Consider the following 25,400-nt stretch of genomic DNA (forward strand, 5'->3'; position numbering starts at 1 on the left):
TTTAATGCCATTTATTTATTATCAACACTAACAGACAGATATGGGAAGGTATTTTTACCGGTATAAAGACATTACACATTACTCACCTAGAATAAATCACAATGACACTGTTCACTTAAATTTTACACACAAGTCTACCATTTCTGTAAAGCTATAACCTAAAACTGTGGTAAGAACCAACAATTGATAATAACAACTGGGTAGTCTGGAAAAGACACATAAAATTGTGAGTAAAATTTGATGTCAGCAATTCCTAAAGCAGTGTGTAAATTTTGAACCACCGTGTTGCATAGAAACTGACAATGTAGTCATTGTTTGAACAGACAGCAAAATCTGAAAAGCAAATAACTTGTGTCATTTACAGAAGCATTTATTGATTATGGCAATCTTATACTGACCACAAAGTGCATAGTGGTAAATCAATATCTGTCTACATCAGGAGTGAAGTCACAGCTGAAATTGCGAGTTTTGAGAAAAATGTAGCCTCTAAAGGTAATGTGAATTGCTAATACATTTAACAAAACAGGGGATTGCTGACAAAAGCATGTATAAGTATGTGAGTAAAACAAAAGTGATATAGTCATATATGTACAGTGTAGCTTGGCTTAGAAAAAGCTGAAGAACTCTGGATATTATCCATCTGTATTTGAAAATGGCATTAGTGATTGCATTTTTCTAATTTTCAGACCAGGAATACTGAACTGACATACAAAATAATATTTTACAAGAGCTCAAGTCATACATCAGAGCTTAGTAGACATCTGTCTGAGATGGGTGGCTTAGAAGATAGATTGGAAATAAGAATTTGTGTGGATTTCATGATAGATTGGAAATAAGAAATTGTATGGATTGTATGATAGATTAGAAATAAGAATTTGTGTGGATTTCATGATAGATTGGAAATAAGAATTTGTATGGATTGTATGATAGATTAGAAATAAGAATTTGTGTGGATTTCATGATAGATTGGAAATAAGAATTTGTATGGATTGTATGATAGATTGGAAATAAAATTTGTGTGGATTTCATGATAGATTGGAAATAAGAATTTGTGTGTATGTGTATTGCATGATGGATTGGAAGTAAGAATTTGTGTTGATTTCATGATAGATTGGTAGCATCAACAAATGAAACAATGTACAATTATTTACGATTTCTATGAAAAAAGAGCAACCCATATACAATAAAATATCTGCAATTATTTTGAAGTGATCATTTTCGCGGTCAAGTACAGTAAATCAATGTTGACTGAAATTCATTTCATTCCATTGCTAGTTTTTCATATACATATATGTGTAATGATTTTGAGGGGGAAAATGGCGGTGAATTTTTTTCACAGGTTTCTTTGAAATGTATGAGAAGTGAAAGTACAGTGTTGATTCTAACTGAGAATATGTTCTTGCATATATTTTTTTAAAGTCCAGACGCCCCCAACATACGCATTTTTACAACAAAAGATTTGAATTTTATACAGATGACAAGCTGTCTGTAAGGTAAAAATGAATCAGTGATGTCAAATCGATTGATTATTCTCTGTCTGACAACAAAATGTGAGTGTAAAATTATTGGCTTTCTGTAATGTCAACACATCTGGGAATACCCTTGAGCTGAGTCAACAGTGAGAGAGAGTTAATGTAGAAATGATTACAGCATTAAATCAATACAGTGTAAAAGGGTTGACTGAAACCTATTAAGTACAGATATCCTGGGAGAAAACTCCAACGCTTACATGAAAATTTTAACTGGGAACTTAGTCTCTTATGCCTCATAAGAGAAAACAGCAAAACACCTCCAAGCTCTGGTTAGTTTTGAATCTCCATATGCAATGATACAGTTCAGTATTTGCATGTTAAAAGATTTCTAACGGATAAAAATGTGGACAGGTGGAACTTTCATCAATATTATCATTAAAAACCATTGCTATGACAGAACCAACTGAATGAATCACACAAAAAATGGTTACATATTCAGTAATTGGAAAGACATGTTTTGAACTGTGATATATCCAGTCAAAATATCTTGGGGTATGATTTTTTTTGATTATTTTCATCCAACTCATGAGAAAATTTGTGATTTTTTCAATGCAACTCATAGGTCAAATATCAGATATGTTAGACCAAGAAATGATTCAAATCAACCATACATTTAAAACTGGATAAAAATGAAATTTCAAAAAGATTACCTCTAAGGTAAATTTCTGTCTGTTCTGAAGAGAAATTTGAAATTATGTCACATAGATCAAAATGAGACATACTTAAAGACAGCATTAGTTTTTCTTCTCATTTGAATGTTTCATTAGCTTTATTTTTTCTTCTCATTTGAATGTTTCATTAGTCTTTTTTCTGATCTTACTGAACAACAACTCCAGCTTACTACACCTCGCATTTGAAAAAAACATATGTAAAAAAAAGAAGAATAGGACCAAGAGAATAATTGCATAAACTGTTCAGTTGAGGTAGAATGGTTTCTCAGGGACAGATAGTCAGACTTTCAAACTTTTACAATATTCGTTTGGCCTATCACCTGTGGAGGCTCATTTTCTTCAAAAGCTTATGGAGTAAATAAAGGTTTTACTAGCTTATTTTTGAGAAAATCGAAAATTGATTGTTTTTTTGTGATGGCAATGGCAACCATTTCAATTTCAATATCAATAAATATTGAGTAATTTTTTCTCAAGAACCAAAATTTGCATAGTGACCCCCTATTCCTATTCTTGATTTTGAAAGAGAATGGTTGAAAGTTTGCTTGAGCAAAGTTAGAACAAAAGTGTAAGTCTTTTAATTTTGAGGCGCAAACTACCTTAATCATAGAGCTCTTTGAAAGATTGCAAGTTTGTAGTCTTAAAGCACACTAAAAATGAGATTAGTGGTTAAATCTGTAGACAGCTGTAAGGCACCAATGCATATTGCCTTGCATTATGGGTAATAGGTCAAAGGTCACTGACATAGATCAAAATCTCCTTGACGACGAAAACATCCCCCAGTCCAAAGTAGATCAGCCATATCAGGCAGAGTGCTACTCACCACAAATGGTCACAGAGTCAGAGCTGATATACTGCTGAACAGACTGCTTGTGTTTGCCTAGTCAAGCTGTAATGACAAAATCTATTGACCTCCCGTCAGTTAAAGGATATGTCTTCCTGTAACCCTAACACTAAAAGAATGGGCCTCTTAAACCAAGCCCATCAATTAATACAATTCATAAAAACTTAACATTGCAGACTAAAATCACCACTTTAGAAATTTGACCCATAAAATTGCTGTTTTATATTGTTACCCACTTTCACCTATAGTAATTAAATTGTGTGCTGAAATTTTTCTGAAGGATTCTGCTTCACATTCTTCATTATACACTCATTTCCACTTTGTGATGTAAATTCTCTATTGATTTCTGATCATTTTAACTATTTAAGTCATCACAGTAACATATATGAATGGTATTTTATGTGTTTCAAATTGTTAGTTTCCCGCTGTGTAAACTCTTACAGACAAATGAATTCATTTAATCAATACGACAGCCTTCTGGTTAACAAAGACATTTTCCTTTTTGAGTTTGCTTGTCACTGTTCTTTTGCTCAACCACATTTTAAAAATGAGAAATTAATGTTTCTGAATGAAATGTGATATTTCCACAACTAAGAGAATATTTGTTGATGGGTTGAGTTGAACAAAGAGAATTCCCATACGCCAACGAGACACTCTTTCCTGACAGTGTGGTTAATTTGCTGCAAATTAAATTTCTGCTTGAATAACCACGGGTCATTTCTGGTCAGTGAAAGACTCATATTGATATAGAATATGCACCAAATGTCTGTATACATGGGTTTTTTGTCATCATGGCATGTTTTACTTCACTTGTTGAAATATTTTACATACTTAGCAAAAAAAACAATAAATGTAGTGAGTAATAATAATATCTGATATTTTAAATTGTAAGATATTTCAGGAATTACAAGCAACCATGATAAAATCTACATCATATATAAATTAAAATTTGAATGGCAACTATTAATTTTAGTACAGATAAACTGTTTTGCTTTTTCCCTTTTCTAAATACAAGCACTACATTTTTTAGCAAATATTTTTCAGCCAAAACATTGAAATTTGAGACAAGTCAAAAACAAGACCAGTGGAAAATATCTGTACAACCTGAGAACCCATATAGTCACAGAACAAACATGTATTGACAAAAACCAATAAACAGAGTGACACTTCAAAGTGACCTTTTGTGACGCATTGTCACTAGCTGGACAAAGTCCCAAACAATGAGTAAAGGGATTTTAATTTCAGGTTTTACATCACTGGCAGAGCTAGGTTTGAGTTGGTACTCTTTCTATTGTATACTCTGTTCTATATCGCCAGTTTTTCATGCAGGGTTGCCATATAGTTTTTGAAATCAAATCATTAATATCTCAAAAGAAAAAAGGATCGGGACCGTGATAGCTCAATATATAACAGTTCATATGGTTACCATCATATTCAATGAAAACAGAAACAATTCCTGAGCACAGAATTCAATTCCATCTTTTATCATTTGAATATTTTCCTTGGGAAACACCCAATATTCTTGTGGTCATTTGGAATATACAGTAAACCTTCAAGCACAGTATTTATGCCACAAATCTCAATCAAATACAGGCACACTGTTTGCCCACACTTTATAAATACTACCGTTGCTATAACATAAGGCATTTTTTATTGACACTGTAGTTCCTGTCATAATACGGTCTTGTTAAAACTGCATTGCCAAGGTATTTCCACCACCTGTTCAAGTTTAAAATGCAAAATCCTTCTACAGAGACTGCAAAATATGTGCATACATGTACAGTTTATGTCTGTTTTAAAGAAATTCATTCACACATAGTAGCTACATACTGGTTTTCACTGAGACAAAGATTGGGGTGGGGTTGGGAGGGGGGGTCAACAAGTGAGCTACTGAAATCAAAAAGGTAATCCGGGGTTGGATATGCGTCTACCAGTAGTACCAATATATAGATATATGCAAGTCTGTGGTGACCAAATATATGGATATATGCAAGTCTGTGATAACCAAATATGCCTGATTTGCAATTCAGTATTTCTTTTCCCTCTGTAATGCTATTCATAGTTCTGACCCATTGTGCCCTACTCTACTCTATTATGATTCTTGACTTCGAATTCTCCCGTAGGTCGGTGACAGATCAGAATCTTTGACTAGAACTCTAACATTTCCAGTCAGACTGTCTTATCAGTTCAATACAATCTGACTGCAATTGAAATCAATTTCCTGGCTATACATTCTGCGATGTCATGCATAGTAAAACACATCGGAAATGTGTAAAGTACTTTACATCCGCATCTGAAAACTCATTCCTAGACAAAGCCAGAAGTCTTCCAGCTCCAGTAAAGTCATAAATCTCTTCACCTTTACCAAATGACCTGTTTCTAGTGTCTTCTGTTGATCTACCTGGTGTACCCATCAGAAATTCAGCAAATATTTCCCTGGTTCACTGTACCGGTCTTATGGTCTGCAGAACCAGTGCACATCTCTGTTTATTTTTCACAATAGCTGACATGCATATCAGGCTTAATACCAACTCAGGTTTTTTCTTTGAAAGTTTTTGAACCGTTGCTTCTTTCCTGTATCTTGCAGATGTTCATGCACTGGAAGGTGCCCACTCGGCTGATCAAGCCTGAGTCTGAATACAAAGAACAGCAGCAGACTCTGATACGTGACAGCAACCAGAAGTTCTATGAGGATATCAACGGAAAGAGAGAAGGTAAATTAGCATGGATTGTTCATGAAAAATTCCATGTTTGAACACTCTTAATGATGTGAGATATTCAACTGCTATCATTGATCCAATGACATTTTATTGAACATTACATGTTATAACATTATCAAGTACTGACGCGACAATGTAATTTCATCACACTACAAAAAACATGTGATAATGTCATGCATTTTTGCTAGTACATAGCATCACACTACATCAGTGTCTACATTATAACATGTATATATGGTGTCACACTACATATTGTCACACTACACTACAAAGCAACACAATACACAACATAGCATCACACTACACATCGTCACACTACACTACATAGTACACTACACTACACCTAATCACACTACAGTACATAGCAATCATCACATACACAACAGCATCACACTATACTGCACAGTGTCAAACTATACATGTACTTCATACAGCATCACACTATACTACATGATGATATTATGTGTGCTCCACACAGCCGATATACATCTCATTTGATATCAAATTGTAAATGTCATTGCTGTATTTGTCATCCATCCATTGCACAGTATATATTTTGTTATTGGATCACAACACTATACATCACAATATCCCCCTTCATTTCAGACATATTGTGATTGTGGACACCAGGTTTCATCAGCTGAGGATTTTGCACCCACTATACTAACAAAATTGTGTACATCAACCTTATACATGCTACATTTCAAGACATGGCATCTATACATCACAATTCTTTTCATGCAACTACGGTATATTCGACAAGATAAGACGTCAAAAAGAACAGTCTGTATTATATAAGTTAAGGGGAAGACATTGCTGTTGAACTTTCCATTAAAGGTTCATGATATTTAGATTGTTGGTTACCTGATTGAAGATTTGACATAATTGTAGATAGACAGAACATCTTAATGACATAATTTTTCACTCTGTATTTAACTTTACTGTGGAATCCAGGCATTACATGGCTGCTGCACAACTTGTAGCTAAAACAAATCTTAGACCTCTCTTCCTACATGTATGTGGTCATTGACCATGAAACAGGCATTGGCAGTCAATGAACTATATTTCATTCATTTCAATTTACTTCAATCCTTGAGGCATTTAATGCCTAAATGATTTAAAAGCTGGGTTTTGTGGTTGTAGGTCATTAACAGTCCTGGGATACATTACCATCGATTGTTGTACACACACATTGTATGATACAAACCATGGAGCTGAAGAGTTCTCAAAAAGTCTTTCTTACAATGACCACTACAGTTGGTATACAATAGCCACTCCCTGCTGAACACATAGCATACAAGTATAAACCCATAGGCATTCACCCCTTTTCACTCTCTAATGGTACTGCTTTGCCGTCAAAAACAATAAAATTGGACTAAACTTGGATCGGTAACAGGTGTTAACCCTTCCACCGCAATGGTTTGGCCCAAACTCAAATGTGGACCTGGAGCTAGTCTACAAGGAATCAGTTGACTACTTTGAACAGACATAGGTCTGTCCTACAGCTGTTCTTTGCAGCCAGAGTAATTCCACATGCACAGACACATCTACAGAAATAATTTAATTCCAGACATTACAAGGCTACTGATAATGTACCCTATCTGCAATTAAAACAAAATTAGAACTTATAGTGTTGCCGCATATTCTATCATTGTTATGTGAACCTCCAGACTTTTTTAAGGAGAAAGATTAACTTTGATTGCACACTACATGAAGGTGTTTATTAAGCATGCGTTGCTAAGATCAATGTAATACTTAACAATGAGCTTCCAATGTAATGGTGCTTGAGTATTACCCTTGGTTTCATGTCCCTAACTAGTACAGGAACTGGTATACTGGTGGAGTTATAATGATTTTGTAACAGAAAATTATTTGACAATCGGAAATAACAGACACTTGAAAAGTGTATATTACCTGATAATTTCATGACACAATTGAAAATGAGGTCGGTTTACTGATTTGAAACAAGCCTGTTCTTTGTCATAAGTGATGTCCCATTTCCTGTTGGAACTATTTAGACCTTGTGACTCGAGAAGACTAAATATCATAGGCTATGTTGAATCTTTTCACCTTTGTGTTACATGCTGAGTGAAAAGAAATGCACTTTGGGGCAAGATGTCCAAACTGAATTTTTCCTTTTTAATCATTTAACACATTGATCTACGGTGGTCAGCTTTTATTGTGGCTTAGATTAAATTAAGCCTGAACATACAATGACTATATCATAGAGTTTTTAAATTGTCAATTTTACCTTAATACCAAATTGAAATTTTTTTGATCAAATTGAAGCAGTAACTCCTAAACTTGAAACCTTTGTACTGTAGGCAAAACCAAATCAACATCAATGGTCAAATTCATGGTAACATCACCAGTCAAACGTCCAAAATATGGCCATAGAAACATCCAATTTCAAGGTAAAATGCATATCACAATGTCAACACTCTTAGTCTAGGGGTCAAGTGCATAGCAACACCATCATCACAATCCAAAGGTCAAATGCATGGCAACAGAAGTGTAAGTCGCAATCGGTGCAAACACCACATTAGTCACACACATCACATGCATGGTGACAGAGCGAAGTTAACCCTTGGACAACTGGGACAACTGAGGTAAAAAGCGCCCTCTATTGGAATGATTGACCCAACTTGAGGGAAAGATAACTGTTTGCATGACAACAAGCACTCATCTAACTATATTCCCATACTTGTACACAACAGTCAGCACGTTTTGTGTTACTTGTCACTCTATTTTTTACACTTCTTTGTGAAATGCAAGCACCAGCAAGCACTGGGACAGTGAACAGATCTCCAGTGACCACAGAACTGATGTGACAATGTGCCTTTCTTTTAACACGGCAGAAATGGACATACAGAACGACGTACTGAAACAGACTGAGGAGCTGTACAAGAGTCATGACAAAGTCATGGAACACCTTAATGCAACTAAGAATCAGCTTACATCTACAACCCATCATAGCCCTCCTTATCATATGTTTCCTACATCTCCAGGCAAAGACCATATTCCAAGCTCTGCTACAATTAGTGTTATGGGCTCAGTTAGAGGACCAGCTAATGGTGAGTTAGGCAAACAGAAAGAGGTGTTGTAAGCAGTATCAGGTGTATAGGTTAAGTAGGTATAGGTAGATTGAAAGGATTGTCTTGTAAATGCAAACGGCATACAAAGTTTTTACAGGACCAGCTAATGGTGAGTTAGGCAAAAGAGGTGCCACACATAGTATCAAGTGTATAGGTTATGTAGATACAGGTAGCTTGAAAGGACTGTCTTGTGTAATACCAGATTGGAGAAAAAGTTTGAAAGACAAGTTAAATGATGAGTTTAGATCATTGGAAAGGTTTAGTCTGTACACAGTCCCTCTATCACGTGGTCTGTATACACACTCAGATAGGGACACAAGGTTTATGGTTAGCCTGATTGTCAGTAGGGGTATGTTGGTGTTGTCAGCATGGAGTCACAGAATTTGAGAAGACCAAGATCATACAGCAACCTTCACACGGGTTAGAGTACACTTGGGTTGGTGTATCAAGAGTTGCCTAACTTACAAGGTTTAGATCTCAAAGCATACAGTTGTACATGTACAGCAAGTCTGGTTATTAAAGATATCTGGATATACTGAGTGATAAAGAAGGTTCTCTGCCATACTAGAGTACAGATTGATGCATACTGTGTTGATGTACCATCTGCCTGGTACAAGGTAGGGCAAAAGTAGACTGGTTATAAAAGCAGATTAGGATTATGCGATAATTGCCTGGAATGCATCATACAGGAATGGCATGATGGTCTTTTCAAGTTGAAACTTAACATACAGTACAGGTGCTTTATTGCATGAGCATGAGCATGAGATAGATATGTGTGACAAATGAACATAGTAGCCTCTGTACCAGTAGGTGTTCTGCCTCAAATGCTCCAAGAGTGAGACTGCATGTGTACACTGGTTTCATAGTTGGTATAGTCCTGGATACTAAGTGTTCATCAATTTTAGGATATTAACTCTCCTCTTCAAAGCTAAGGGCAAATGTAAAAAGAATTTTCCTACTAGTTCTACTGTATAAGAATATACTGGATTTAAGTTAGGGTATTTATGCATGGGTAGCATGTAAAGGGTGTATATATTTGGACATAGAATGGGTAAAATCAATCAGTATGAACTGATGTAACTCTACAGCACAATTTGCTAACAGATGGCCTTACAGCACTCAATGATAGGTACATCATTATCTTGTTATGTGGATAAGGTATACTACAGGGCTCGAAATTAACGGTGGTCTTGCGTCCAAAGACCACCACTTTTTCTTATTGGACCACCGAAATTCAAATGTTGGTGGTCCAAATGGACCACCACTTACGTCAGAAATTTTTGAAGACGACGTACTTGGCCCGCACTACATTGCCTGAACGTGGTTCAATGCAGGACAAAATAGAACATATGCACCTGCTTGCAAGTGACATTTATCATGATATTGCAACATTTTAGACTTTAGCAGACCGCAGCACTTATGCAACATTGTATTTCATCATCACAAAACGTCATGTCAATCAGTTCTGTACAGACAATGGCACTATGCACTACAGATGCAAAAAATTCGAGAATCGATCGAGTCTACGTTGTTGGTAACACAATACAGTTAATGGTCATTACGTCGCATGTTATTTGGAAAGTGGTTTACGGGTGACCATTTAGACTCTGTCGGGTTGCATTCTTGAGAGGTCCCGCTGGACTTTGAACAGTATCTGCTTTTTGTTGGCCCTAAAACACTAATTTCGTAGTCAGAAGGTATTTTCTTTGAACATGATCTCATTGGGCTGCTCAACGATCATATACGGGACATGCATCACGGCATGGCAAACGCGTTCAGCTACACCTTGAAGCCCCCAGGTTGTTGTTTTTTGTTAATAGAGCATGCGCATTACAGGAAACCCCCAAGTTCTACAGAAAAGACTGCCCAGCTCACTTCAGATACTGATTCCTACCGTGCGCATTTTGAATACATTTTACGCAAATAAAAACTCAGTTGCGTAAAATCGTACGCAAGTTTTAAAATTATAACGGAAACGCTGCCCAGGCCCATTCGTGTTCAGGCAGTGTTCACATCGGGTTCTGTACTGGTTGCTATTGGTTTTTATCACAGGCTCTAGATTCAATGCAGGCGAACCGCTAGCCGCCACTGATACAATAAAAATCAATCAGTGGCGGCTAGCGGTTCGCCTGCATTGAATCTAGAGCCTGTGGTTTTTATGAGTGGAAGTATTTTGACTCTCTATAGTAGATAATAAAGTTCAGAAAAAATAATATTGTGAATTTTGAAAAATAGTGGGATTTTTGTCATCATAATTGTTAACAGCCAATACCTGGCGGAATAATTTTGAACATAAGAGTATGTGAACTGACAACTCAAAATCATCTTAAGGTAGCGTGATAGGTTAGTATGAGTATTTTCCTTCAAAACTCCGAAAAACTATCCTTTCCATGCCATTTCTTCCTAAGGACATGGCCTTTGAAGGTGGTCAGTTTTCAGTATAGTATCATCAGATATGCCGAAAAAATTATTCGCTCTTGAAAATTATGCCAACAAAGGAATGCAAACAAACTTCTTGTGTTTTTCCATTTTCTTTTCTTGCAATTTTAGCACGATTCTCTTGGTCTAAATAGTGTAAGTCGACAAGGGATGACAGGTAGTCTACCAAATTTTCACAGGTGAAAGTCGTACAGATAGTCTCCAAACTGTGTCTCAGATTTTTCCAAACACATTTAAGGATTTTAATTTTCGTAGTTTAAATAAACTAAGTAATGAACAAAACATGATTCAAAACCATGACTGGTGATTGTCAGAAAACCTAAGTCGTCTTCAAAAATTTTAAGACACAGTTATGCTGACAGTATATTAAACTTTTAGATTGCTTTGTTCAAATGACAATCGGCTATGTGAGGTGATGGTTATAATTTTCATGGTGAAATATCCCAAATTCGGCCTTTCCAGATCCCCAAAAAACCAAAATGTAATGGTACAGCATTAAAATTCATAGAAAGAGCTTACTGGTGATATGCAAGTTTTACGTATATAACATAGTTTGGCGAGAGAAGTTGTCGTTTGAATGTATGTCGTCACAAACCTATCACGCCATCTTAAACAATTGTTATATTACGGACCACTACATTTTTAATTTTGACCACCAAAATATTTTTTAGGTGGTCCACATGGACCACCACATTTGAAATTTAATTTCGAGCCCTGAGGTATACTAGAGTGTTCTGCCACGATCACAATTTTGAGAATTCAATATCTAATATTGATTCTACCATATTGGATAGAAGGTACAGTACTCTAAGATGACAAAGACTGACTGAGTGTTTGCACCAAGCATGACGTTTGTGGTTCACTTCCATGATGGAATTCAGACCCATCCATCTACCCTTATAATTTTTATACCCATATGTCAAGACATTTCTCCTGACAGCACTCCCCTACATATGGCACACAAAATAATATTTATTTTCTGTATTTGTTTGTTTGTTCCCCTGATTGTGACATTCTTCCACTCATTTATGTATTTTGGTGATGTTTCCATGGTTACTGTTGGCATAGATACTGAAGTTCAAGAAGGTAGAGTAACACAGGACTATGTTAGTTGTGCATGTCACAAACCAGCGTGTTATCTTGCCACAATCTCAATTTTGTTCACCTCACTTTCTCACCCCTACACTATGGTCTTGGCCAAGTGTTTTCACAGGTGAGACTGGACCCGCACACTGATAAATAGGGGGGAATGGCTTTAATCACTTGTTTTCTTGAGGGTCTATGATTTTACCTATCTTCTTACACAATCTCTGGGTGACTGAACATTCAAGTTCACACACTTGACACTCAATAGTTGTATGTGTACCATAAAATTGAAACTGACTGAAGCACACACAAGCTGAATTTTATCATAATTACCTTGACAATGTAGGCCATAAACTATCCTACTCAATTTTCTTATAATGTACAATGATGCACCAGCAGACATTTGTTATAAGTTTTTCTTCACAAACAATGGACATTTCACCAAAATTACTATGTGACTGTTAATAAATATAGAGTTTATTTGGAACTAAACTCTCCATACATGTTATGACCATGATGGCAGCTTTCCCTGAAAGTTGACATAAAATGTGAAAATCTAACAAGTAATAGGTGTTTCTGAAAATTGCAAAACTGTTTTGACATTTGCATTAGAAAGACTGAAAGTGTGAAGTAAATTTAAATTCCCCATGCATATTAGCACCATAATCTGGTCAATCCAGAGAGGCTTGAGAAAACCTTTGTTGACCATATTTAGAAATTACATGGAAACTGTTGGCCCTTCTCATAAAAACACTTGTGCATTTTGCAAAATCACACTGAAATACTAAACAAAGTTCAAATTCACAGCTTGCCATTGTTCACAATTTACATGGTGACATAACTTTGATTAATTGTCTGTGAAGAGCAAAAGAATTCCAAGCATATTGAACGGTGATGACAACAACAAGTGTTGACTGTTCATGTGAACTTGTCACTGGGGTGACCATGAAATGTACATCACTCCTATATACTTATCATTGTCACATTCAAGGTACAAAAAAATTGTGTTTGATTCTACTGGTAATTCATCTGCACCAGAGTGGTCTCTTTTTAAATTCACATTCATTCCAACGGACTCTCTGTTTCATCAAATTACTATGGTTGCCATTCATGTGTATGTTACTTATAGGACGAATCACCAGGGTAACAATTCATGCATGTTGCTCATTAGATGAATCACCATGGTTACAATGCATGCATGTTGCTCAGTGGATGAATCACCATGGTAACAATTCATGCATGTTGCTTATTGGATATTAAAATCACCATGATCACACTTCATGCATGTTGCTCAGTGGATGAATCACCATGGTAACAATTCATGCATGTTGCTCATTGGATAAATCACCATGATAACATTTCATGCATGTTGCTAATAGTTCTTTTACTGGTTCCATGATGCAGTGTGCACTAGGGTATAAAACACGTATGTTACGCATAGAACTCTATGGCACATTACACCCTGACCTATATCATCGTCGTTGATGGATAGAATATACAGATAGCATTATTCTGCATTGCAAATTGTGTCATGCTTGTTTAACAATCCGTTGTACAACATAAAATCAGTATGTTTTTGTTGTTTTGAGCGTATATACAGTGTTCAATGTAGCCAAAGCAATGCATTGTGGGATAACCGGGAAAAGGTCTATTGACCAAATCACTGTGGTTACTATTCATGCATGTTGCGCACACTGGATGACTCACCATGGTAACACTTCATGCATGTTGCTTTCAAATTTTTTCACAAACAATCCCCCTTTATCACAAGAATACCTGTGACAAATGCATCCAGTAACTATTAAATTTTAATATGATTATGAAATACATCACAGAGGGATGATGTCATGTTATATAACAATTTAAAGGTATACAATCACCTGTAATCTAAATATGTCCATATATGGTCAAAGGGGCGTTCCTTGATATTCAAAATGCCTGTGTGAGGGCCCTGTTTTTAAAAAGCGGCCACCTGCTTAAAATCTGTGATTGGTTAGATTTTCTCTTTCCATGGTAACTGTGGCAAAATCGGAACAGGTGACAGTATACCTTTAAAGAGCTGTAATATCATTCCTACGTTGCTTAATCAAATTTTGAAATAACTATGATCCTCACATTGTTGACTTTTATTTGGCACAAAAATTATACCTGTATGACGTAATGACTTTATGTGAATTATCTCTGGTGAACTACAAATTTTCCCTAAACTGTGACCTTGGAGAGGTGTATTTGAAAAAGGGAAATTTTGATGGTTACTCCAAAAGAAAACTGCTGTCACAATAACATTTTTGATGGTACAGATGTTGGCCAGACTTAGTAACTCTTGGTCCATGCATGATAATATTTCATTGAACTCACTTGCTTCACTACACTCTTTGCATGAAATAGGGAGTGCATTGCCAGCAATTATTGGAACTCCACTAGCCAGCAATCTGGACCGCAAGAAGTCATCCACAGACCTTCGTCAAACGGTAAGAGTTAAAACTACACAATTTACATAATCTAAAATTTCTGTAAATCCAATAACTAGAAACATGATTGCTGATCAACATTTTTAAGTTCTCATGAATAGTTAAGAAATACATGCCATTTGAGTCAGACTATAATGCTATGAAAATTAAGTTTGCCAGGAAAGAGCAAACTTAATTGTCATAGTAAACTTAGAAGAAGCAGTAACGAGCATTAATGATAAATTATCTAAAAAAGAACAGGGGTAAAGAGTATCATATATAGACATAGAAATAGTGAGACAGCACAGGAGAGACTGTGTATCTGGTAAGATGGTTATGATACAGTATTACAGTATTTCATTCGGAATACAATTTCTAATTATACTCCCTTTATTAAAAGTTGATGTGGTGATATATTATGATCTGATAAAATATATGATGCTTATGGACTCAGAATGTAATAACCTTTTCCCTCGTCAATTCCTTTTCTGGCAATTCTGCATTGTTTTCTTTACGTGAGCCACTGATTGAAAAGGGCTGAAACACATAGACCACAAGAATGGCATAGAGATGAACACTGTACATGAACACAGTCCCTCCACTAGAGAGAAGGGACTGTGAAATGACTAATTAATTTGAAAACTGAACCAGGTATCAAGATAAAATAACCCATGAAAACAATCAGCCATACTTGTAAGATGTCGGTTGAGTTACAGAGCTATATATTGTTTTTTGTTTCTCTTTGATCAGAGTGTACTAGCACGTTCAATAAAACCCAAAGCACAGCCTGCAGCTGAGAAGTGGTTGAAAGGTGCCAATGACCAGGACAAGAAGGTGGTTGATGAAGTATTGCGAGTAGCTGATAAGGAATATGTCGATAAGACTTTGAATAGAACATTGCAACCTGATGCAAAGAAAGCTGTTGAAAGATGGATGGAAGGAGCTACCAGCAGAGGTATCAATTAAAACACAACCCATTTTTAATACTTCTAAAACACTTTTCTCATTCATATCATACTCAAATTTCCTTGATGAGGATGAGACTGCAAAATTATAATCTGCACTTCTGTTTGCATATATGTATATCATAGTTACGATTCATGATTTGAACAAGTTTAATTTGTAATGGTGTCTTGTAATGCCAGATTAAAATATTCAGTTTATTTTAATTGTGATACATATGTACCGGTAGAAAAACAACACTGTAGATGTTAATTTGTGATAATGACTTGTTACACAACAGTAAAGTCTAATTAGAAATTATATTTCATGAAATATGCACAATGTTACAATTTATTCAGGCCCCAAAACTGACATGACATATTAGTACCAGATGTGTCATTTTACATATCTACCGGTAATTGTAATGCGGTAAAATTCTGTTCACAAAATTTCATTTTCATCACTTGATATAAAAGTTTCCATATCTGCCCAATGATTTTGCAGATCGTGATGTGGCTATCCAGTTCTTTGGCTCTTTGGCCGGCACTCGTTTGATGGGAATGAAGGACAATATGAAGCATGAGGATGACAGTCAGTGTAAAATCTGTGATGGCGACAGGCTCCGTGAAGTACTGGACACCTTGAATTCGTATGTAAAACATCAATGGATCACATATCCTTTATTGTTAGCTTTATCCCTTTCACTGCCAGATTTTGGTATATGTCAATTGTTTTTGATATGGTGGGTGGACCCATATACAAGGAAATGGGTATGAAAGGGTTGACCATATCATTTCATTGACAGGTAGATCTTTACCCCCACTTCCTTCTGAATAAAGGTTGCTTTTCAATGGTTGTGGTTATTGCTGTTCAACTGAATGTCTTTGTTAACTATTTAGGGAGAGACAGGACTCAACACACCCAGTTTTATACCTCATTCATCAATGTTGATTGAAAAAATCAGCTTTTAATCTGACTTAAACAGAAGCAGAAGTTCTACAAATTGACATTTTAAACACAATGGGCTAGTATAGGAGCAGCATACACATTTTGCTAACTTCTGAAAAATGCAGTGTTGATGAATGTATCAAGACGGCATCTGATACTTCAAACAATGTTATACAGCACTGAGAACAATCCTAATGGCTGCTGCTCATGATGATTCACATGCTACTTCTACTCTTTCCCTGACACAGAAACAAACCAGTTGGTCAACGCAGTCACATGCTAGCCCGTCGTGACCCAGGTGCCATTGACCCGGCCAAGCGCCGCGCCCATCTCCGCCTACTGACGCCAAACACTCGCGCCACCAAACCACAACACCAGACCTGGCACCACCTGCCCATGCTGAGACACCCTGGCCCAGTGTCTAACACAATTGCCATGTTCACCCGTCCACACCGAGCCATCCCAAGACACTTCACCATCCACCCTGAATGGGAATAGAAGACGCCAACAAACACACCTCTCAAACCACCAATTATTTGACTTAATGACGTAAAAGATAATGTATAAATTTTGGTGTGAATTTCATTTCCAAGCTGAAGTACATGATTGATGGTTTGCAAGAGAAATATACACATGTATATAGGTGTTAAAATCAAATGGATATATTCTTTATATGAAGTTAAAACAGATAATGGAAATAAAAGTCAGAAAATGAAGTGTTTTTTGTGTTTGAGTTGAGTAACACGTCCATTTACAACTCATCATCCAGGTAAATTAGTTGTGTTCTGCACACTTGTTTAAGCGTACAGCATTTACCAATTCTCCACTATTTCTGCCTTTTTTGTATGAACATTATGAAGTGACTTTTTACTGTGTTGGATGTTTTTTTGACATTTTCTTCAACTTTTTATCTTGATTCACAAAATATTCCTCTCGGATGTACATGGTTGCTAGACTTCACAGCTGTTTTTTTCCTTGTAGCCTTGCATGTTGATGGACATTAAAGATGTCTACAATTTTGGGGGCTAAACATATCAATATTTCAAAAATTTCTACAATTAAAAAAAATGATAAATTTTCCGAAAAATATCAGATTATGAGAACATTGATATCATGAAGGATGTGCACTGACAAGATAACAGTGTACAAGAAATTGGCACTGGCAGTTCACAGGGTTGTAAATATATAGACACCTTGTTTGTTATTTTGAAGAACTTCCGTCCTACTCAAGTGACTTCTTTACGTACACTTTTTTGAATGCTTCTCTCCCTTCTGTAAATAGATTATTTCAGTTCTTGTAGCAGTTGTGATTTCAAGATTATGCACTGTGCTTGTCCATACAGCTCAAATAAGACAGCCTTCAGGTCAAAGTGTCTACAAACAAAAACAGTTTACCAGATACAGTTACACACTACTAGGGTTTCAGTGTGTTGATGGAATCATTGTCTGCTGCCCTCTATCATTACCCCTTCACTAAGTGACTTTGGTACATTCCTATTGTTTTGTATCTGGTAGGTTGATCCACATAGGGGGAAATGGGTTGAAAGGATTAAGAAGTGTTACTTGAGGCTTTACTACTGAAAATTTCATCTCGCAAGGAAATGTAAAGAAATCATTTTCTCTGAGAGTCGGAAAAATAACGTGTAACTGTGACTGGAGGTTGGTTTTTATTGTACTTTGACAAGTGGCGTCATTGCTGAAGAAATAGAGATAGCCGAAAATTAAGCACCTGAAAAGTTTGTCAATCTGCAATATCTATTTTGTATGATTCTTTGTAGGTTTTATGATATCAAAGTGTGAATGCATTGAGCTGTACATACTTGGCATTTTCTGAAATTTATACAGTGTGAGTTTTTAGCAAATATCCGTCCACGTGAAGCAGCATTAAGGTTAATGAGTGAAGTTTTATATTTTGCATGCATGAGTGAACAGCCGTTGTAGTGATGTATTTAAGTAAAACACGTAACTGGCATCATGTGTACCGTACATATGATGCATTATGAGTCGTATTTTGAACCACATTTAAAACACCCACATTTTCCATCAAGTCCTTGGAAGTTGCAAATTCACTATTTGGAATTAATTTGGAATTTCTTTTGTCCAGCAATGACAAAATACATGAAATGATCACATCGTAATTTAATTTAAAATTGTAAAATTGATAATTGTTGTTTATATATCATTAAACAAACTGGCAAATCGGTTTTCATGTGTTCAAAGTTGCAGTGGTGATTTCTTTTTGCTTAGTCACGTGAAGTTACCATCAGAGAAAATTCTATTACATCAGGATATGCTTCACAAAGACTGCTAGATTTGAGTTGGAGACTGATTTCTTACATTTAAGGACTGTGCTGGTATCACAACCAAGGTTGTAAAGTATACAGAATTTCCAAGGTTAAACATAATAAGGATATTTCTAGAGTTTTTGAACTTTCAAATTTACAGACAAATAGCTTGCACAAATGACGGTTTCTGTATATAAAGTCTTGATATTTACCTTGCTTCCACATTCTAAATTACTTGACTGTTCTTGTACATACTGCAGTTCATGTTTGGCTGTTTTACACTACTATTATTCTGTTCAAACAACTTCTGAATAAAAATGATTCTTTCTACAATAAGAATGTTTCGGGGCTTTTGTTATGGCTAATTTAACAAAATATGATTTTGAAATCAGCATAAATCATATGAAATCATACTGTATTTAATTAGTTAAGGTAAATATCGATACCTTAGTTTATGCCATCATGTCGAAATACAAATCTGGGGAAAACGGTCACCTTACAACAACAGTGGTTTTTTCTATGTAAAGTACAATAAGATATCAAGAATGCTTGAAGTAGGTCTCTTCATTACATTGAAATGTATAGTTGTGTTACATAAAAATATACCATGATTGCAATGAGTCATGTGATATTTCCTACATGTTTACTCATCAGCAGATGTACTGATTACAACATAGTCAGCTATGATTTATATAGCAGAGGGATTAGACACGCACAACATCCCTTGAAGTAGAGTGACGGGAAGTGAAGATGGTTAATTTGGCATGATCACTCAACCTGTTCTGAAGTTCACAAATTTTGCAGTGTTGTTTACTACTGTGACTGTGGGCTCACAATGAGTATGCAAATCACAACTTAAAGAAAGGTCATAGGGTCAATCATGCCATTGGGGATGAGAAATTGTGATAAACCTACAGCAGAGCCTCCTTTGATCACATTATTGTTCAACTATACAGCAGTCTTAAGGATTCTATGTAAAAGAGTTCGAGTTCAATATGCTGAATAGTATTTTTTCAATGACTGCTGTTCATACAGTCATGGCGCCATTGACCTCATGACCTTCCTGCTTCATGTATGCATACACAATGATGATGGATGATGGTAACTACAAAAAAATTGTGTCAATATTTGAAGTTACCGGTATTTTCCAATATATTCCAACAAGCAAACAGGTTGGCAAACATTAATTAAAATTTACATCCATAGTATGGTAGTAAAAACAGTGAATGTTTTGCTATGATTGGCAAGCATACCTTTGGCTCTCTAATAGATTACAATATTAACTGAGAAAGATAAGTCCTGTCAGAACAGTTTCCATCATGTGTGTACTTAACATAAGGCTTTCTGGATTGTCTTTCATGAGTTTCAGACATGAAAAACAAAGGCACAAGTGAAAACCATCTGAAAATCAGATCGCACATGTTCTGTTTTGGTAACACTGCATAACGTTACTAACCGTTTACTTCAAATGTTGTTACCAAGACAATGTCAGCACATTAATTTTTTTCAGATGGGTTTGACAATCACCATGTGCATAGAGCTGAACACGGTCCCTCCAGAGCTGCTCTTTGACTATGTACAGCGCCCCCATTGGTGAAAAGTCAGCACTCATTTGTTTTACCGTTGTCATTTTGGTGCACATACACTGGCCTGAAGCCTTACCACAGCAATTAGTTAATATGGCAATACAAAATTCCCACACTTATTACAATATAACTTATATACATATACACACAAATCACAGAAGATGTGCTTTGATGACTCTTAATATTTTACTCATTTTTATCAACAACATACGAGCTCAAAGAACAAGCATACGAAAGAAACAGTTGATTATCTCACAACAACTTCCTAATTGCATCACAGGTAGAGTAAATACCACAAACCTTTCAGAAGTGGATGAGGAAAGATCTAATCCTCCAAGTCCAGTCCAAATTTAGGATACAGTTCCTTTGTTTGTACACATTCTAATTCACCTACAGGACAGAGACAAATTATAATTGATTTCTGCGTAAATTCTGACTTACCAGGTTTGCCATAGTGGACCATACTGCAGGAGGTAGTGGCCCCTGTTCATATTCACATTCAAAGTAAGGATAGCAGATTCACACACAAAGCTGAAATGGCTCTCTTCAAATAAAAACTCACAATGTCCTACCACAGAGGCCCTGTCTTATTGTCACTATCAGGGGAGGTGTGAAATAATTTATTTATATACATACTTAAAGATCATGCAATTTCCTAACAGATGAAAAAAGGTGACTGGTGAAACTTTTGAAAATGCCAATATATCATACTTGTTTTATTCGTCTATTATCCAGAAAACGCCTGTGATAAATGGCAGTGGAAATGAACCTATTATGCTACAGGGCCATCAGCAGTGATCCTAAATTTTGTGTAATACCATTTTGTGGGTCCTTTACAGCAGTCATCCTCAACCCCATGTTCTCGCATTAGTGCTTGTTGATATAGACTGTTTAATTGATTTTAATACCTTGTTATCTATTGAAAGTTGTGCATAGTTAGTCAGTTTGCTCTGAGATCCTGCCCCTTTTTAAAACAGCTGAAAAAACTTACCAAGTTTACCAAGCAACATCAGACCTGTGTCTTTCAATTCATTGTATTCGTGCAACTTTTTTATGTGTAACTGTAACTCTTCTTCCACATAGCCTCTGAGAATTGAAGGAAGAAAACTCTGCCAATAGCCATTACAGGTACATATGACATGTATGAGTGTGGTTTTGAAGAAATCTTAAAATTATAGATAAATATATATATACCAAATGGTCACTTAAAAAAACAAAAAAAAACTGGAAAATACATAAAGTACATTTACTATACATATACATTACTATATACACAACCTACCAGTAACAAGTAAGGGGGTGAGCAAATCCAGTGGGTCCTACATGCTTAACCCTTTGAGTGCTGTAATTTTTCCCACCAAAATTTTAGTGCAACATTTTACAAATTCTCATGAGTTTTTCTGAAATTTGTTTGATAATTTTTGACCAAATGTATATTACATTTCATTGGCTACACTTTTTTATCAAAATTTTAGCAAAAATCTCAAAAAAATTGACAGCGATATACAGTGCGTTTCACCTAGGTACCGCAACTCAGCATATGAGACGGACACAATCCACGTACAAAACAAACGATAAGCTTGGGTATCACAACACATTTGAAAGTCACCGACTCATTGATTAATTACAGTAAACCAGCATGGGGCAGCCGCGCTCTGTCTAGACTGAGAGATACACTTGATTTACAATGTTCGCAGTGGCTTTTTAGTTAGTTTCTGTTGAGAATAACTACACCTCTTGAAATCTTAGCTGAAATTGTAAAAGAAACAGTTACATTGTAGATCAAGTCTAGTAAACTGTTTATCTCTCAGTCTAGGCAGCGGCTACCCCATGTTTGTTTACTGTAATTAATCGACAAGTCGGTGGCTTTGAAATGTGTCCGTGATACCCAAGCTAAACGTGTGTTTTGTACGTGGATTGTGTCCGTCTCATATGCTGAGTTGCGGTACCTATGTGAAAAGCACTGTATTTTATAAAGGCAACAAAAATTGACTTTGGCGCTCTGGCGCTCAAAGGGTTAACACCAATTATTTTGCTTGGAGCTTTGGCATTCCACTATTGCTACAGGTCATATAATTCTAATGCAACTACATGATGAAGAATGTATGCAGGCCAGACAAACTAGATTGTAGAACCTCTAGATTTACCAGATGATGATTTGAGGACTACAAATTATTAATGGTTTGCTCACCCACAACGTTCATTCCATTTTCTAAATGTTATCTGCATTTTCTATAAGTTAGGACTGGTTTAAAACAGAAATGGACTTATGATTTTAGCAGTAGTACACCTTGAATTTACAACACATTCAGACTAAGTCAATTAACTCACTCTTTTCTGAGCAGGCTTATCTCTTCATCCAATGCTTCCAACTCTGCTTTCAAATGTGATATGTTCTGCTTCAAAGTTTCAGGAGTTTCCTCTACAAAGTTGGTATTCCTAAACTGCTTGATATGGAAGAAAAAAGATATCTGTGTGAATCCAAAGAGTGAAAAATATGTGGCATATTTCGAGCCATGTTAAAATCTTGCAATATGAGTAGGACAACATCTATAAGTTCCAACATAAAGGAAAGATTGCATCAATATACCAACTGGTATAAATAAATACATACAGGTGATTTGAAGTCTCCTATTCTTGGTTTCTTCCTCGAGGAGTCTGACAACCTGGGCCTGCGAACAAGCAAAAGTTAGGTCTAAAATTATAAATATAATGTTATTCTGGTATTTTGCAATACGGTAAAACAAAAAACTTTTAAGCTTTCTCTGTGACATCATATTCTTGGTTAAAACACATACATGTAACAGCGTGCCGAGAAGATTCAGTTAGGTTTGCAGAAAAGAACAAGGGTACAATACTATAAGGCGTGATTATGCTATTTCTAATGTAACTGTATATATACATTGTAATTTGTATTTTTAAGTTTTATCATATTAGCTTACACACCCATGATTATCGCAACCTGTTTCTCTTTGACTCGTTCATCCACGGTCCTTTTGTGGAGGGACCGAGGTTCATCATAAAAGTCGACAAGAATATGCGACTGTCTCTAAAAACCTAGCTGTGGAAACGTAGCTATCTGTTGGCGGGGTTGCGTGCGTCTTTATGTGGGTCAAAGGTCAACCCCGCCCGGATAGCTGCGGGCCAACTGCGAGCGAAAGTGGGTCTATTACGACGACACAACCTGTATCGGAACTTTGAACGGCAAAATAAACCAAAGTGAGCGTAATTCAATAAAAATGACCTATACCTGCCTGAACTCTGATTATTGCTCATTCCCTAACTCCTTTTGTGAACAACATTTCTGGTTCGTTTACGTAATTTCGGCTGATTTTCCAAAGAGTACTCAAGATTTTCACTCCAGGAGCGAACTTTGACTTCTATTGATATGCTAATACAGACGTCGCTCGTTCGGTCCGATCCTCATTAGCATATCAATGAAAATCAAAGTTCGCTGCTGGAGTGAAAATCTTGAGTACTCTTTGGAAAATCAGCCGAAATTACATAAACGAATCAGAAATTTTGTTCACAAAAGGAGTTAGAGAATGAGCAATAATCAGAGTTCAGGCAGGTATAGGTCATTTTATTGCATTACGCTCACTTTGGTTTTTTTGCCGTTCAAAGTTCCGATACATGTTGTGTCGTCGTAATAGACCCACTTTCGCTCGCAGTTGGCCCGCAGCTATCCGTGGCGGGGTTGACCTTTGACCCACATAAAGACGCACGCAACCCCGCCAACAGATAGCTGCGTTTCCACAGCTACTAAAACCTAGCTCTGAGTGGCAGCTCTGTGTGTTACTGGTTACGCGTCCCATCACAGGATATTCGTTCCTAATCGAACCATTTTGTCGATCGGGTTTTGACCTTTCAGCCCGGACCTCAATTCGAAAGGGGTGATTCTTTTTGTCTGTGTAAACCTTAAAATTACTTCCTTAAAAATTCTCTTCTTATAGGTATATGTGACAATCTGTCAAAGAATCCTTATCAAAGGAAAAAATCTCTCCACCAACGCTGTCTGTCACCCTTTAACCATTGAGGTAGAAGGAGAGACTTCTACCTCCATGCTGTAACCTGTGTAACATAGACACCCCCTAGTTTAGCAATACTGCCTGTGGTTTTACCTTGCAAGCCCACGTCTGCGACAACTACCAACATCAGGACGAGTTTGACTACTTCCGGGTGTGCTGGTTTTCCGCGAATTAATCGGAGTTTTGGGCGATTCGCTCATAGTTTGCAGCCTTGTCATCAAAAAGCGGTGGCACATTCCTTAACTTTTCAAAATTTACTCGGTACACGTAGCACTGCCGACGTTATTGTGGAAGAACTGTGAAGCGCATACAAATTTCGCGCGGACGACGGTGCCATTTTGTGTCCCAAGATGCTTAGCGCAAAGTTTAGTTTCTCCTGAACAAATGAACATCGATTACTGATCAGCAGCGCGGCGGCGCGGTTGGCTCCTGGCATTTTCTACTTCACCGTTCACGGGCTCGACTTACACACCAATTTAGTACTCAGTCGATTTCTTGATTTTTTCCTCTTTCCCGACATTTAGTAGGTCCGGTTTTATGTAAATACATAAAAAATTAAATGATGTATATTCTTAGAATACCGCACCGCCTTGTCTCTCTCGCGTTAGTTCACACGATATTCCAGAATTCGATCCATTGTTTGGTGGCATTGTCTTTTGACGCACACGCAGTTCTGCGGCACATCTATAAAGCATTGCAAGCCATTAGCTTCACTAAAACTTCTATCGGACGATTGTTTCCTTCTTTCTTTGTTTCTCCTAAACTAAGGTTTGTATA

General features: G+C 36.4%; 3 protein-coding genes across 9 annotated transcripts in view; 2 read left to right on the forward strand and 1 right to left on the reverse strand.

The window, feature by feature from the left end:
• Positions 1-19,348, forward strand: part of LOC139114549 (uncharacterized) — a 31,830-nt gene extending 12,482 nt beyond the window's left edge. For 2 of the 7 annotated variants that reach the window (XM_070676337.1, XM_070676339.1), the window contains exons 2-8: positions 5,632-5,758; positions 8,623-8,838; positions 12,367-12,384; positions 14,773-14,855; positions 15,585-15,789; positions 16,281-16,425; positions 16,973-19,348. In XM_070676337.1, the coding sequence (XP_070532438.1) occupies positions 5,632-5,758; positions 8,623-8,838; positions 12,367-12,384; positions 14,773-14,855; positions 15,585-15,789; positions 16,281-16,425; positions 16,973-17,222 (1,044 nt within the window). In that variant the 3' untranslated portion in view covers positions 17,223-19,348. The remainder of the gene's footprint in view (positions 1-5,631; positions 5,759-8,622; positions 8,839-12,366; positions 12,385-14,772; positions 14,856-15,584; positions 15,790-16,280; positions 16,426-16,972) is intronic. The other 5 variants (XM_070676340.1, XM_070676343.1, XM_070676338.1 and 2 more) reach the window with 3 other exon arrangements.
• On the reverse strand, positions 1-24,975 carry LOC139114550 (DNA repair protein SWI5 homolog). Its single transcript, XM_070676345.1, has 6 exons — positions 24,717-24,975; positions 23,210-23,267; positions 22,927-23,039; positions 21,587-21,681; positions 20,896-20,985; positions 1-5,729 (listed from the first exon to the last, which is right to left on the reverse strand). Exons 1-5 carry the CDS (start codon positions 24,857-24,859, stop codon positions 20,921-20,923), a joined length of 474 nt encoding a protein of 157 aa, XP_070532446.1. The 5' UTR covers positions 24,860-24,975; the 3' UTR covers positions 1-5,729; positions 20,896-20,920.
• Positions 1-25,400, forward strand: part of LOC139114563 (uncharacterized) — a 485,747-nt gene that overhangs the window by 285,789 nt on the left and 174,558 nt on the right. The gene's annotated exons all lie outside the window — the stretch shown is intronic.

This window comes from Ptychodera flava, chromosome 16 (assembly GCF_041260155.1).
Source record: "Ptychodera flava strain L36383 chromosome 16, AS_Pfla_20210202, whole genome shotgun sequence".
NCBI classification, from domain to species: Eukaryota; Metazoa; Hemichordata; class Enteropneusta; family Ptychoderidae; genus Ptychodera; species Ptychodera flava.

What these genes read in the sequence shown, in the direction of transcription:
- LOC139114550 (XM_070676345.1), bottom strand. Translation starts at nt 24,859, where the DNA reads ATGTGCCACCGCTTTTTGATGACAAGGCTGCAAACTATGAGCGAATCG. An exon ending in CGCAGACGTGGGCTTGCAAG is followed by an intron (nt 23,268 to 24,716) that starts GTAAAACCACAG and finishes GCTTGTTCGCAG; the next exon opens with GCCCAGGTTGTCAGACTCCT. An exon ending in TAGGAGACTTCAAATCACCT is followed by an intron (nt 23,040 to 23,209) that starts GTATGTATTTAT and finishes CATATCAAGCAG; the next exon opens with TTTAGGAATACCAACTTTGT.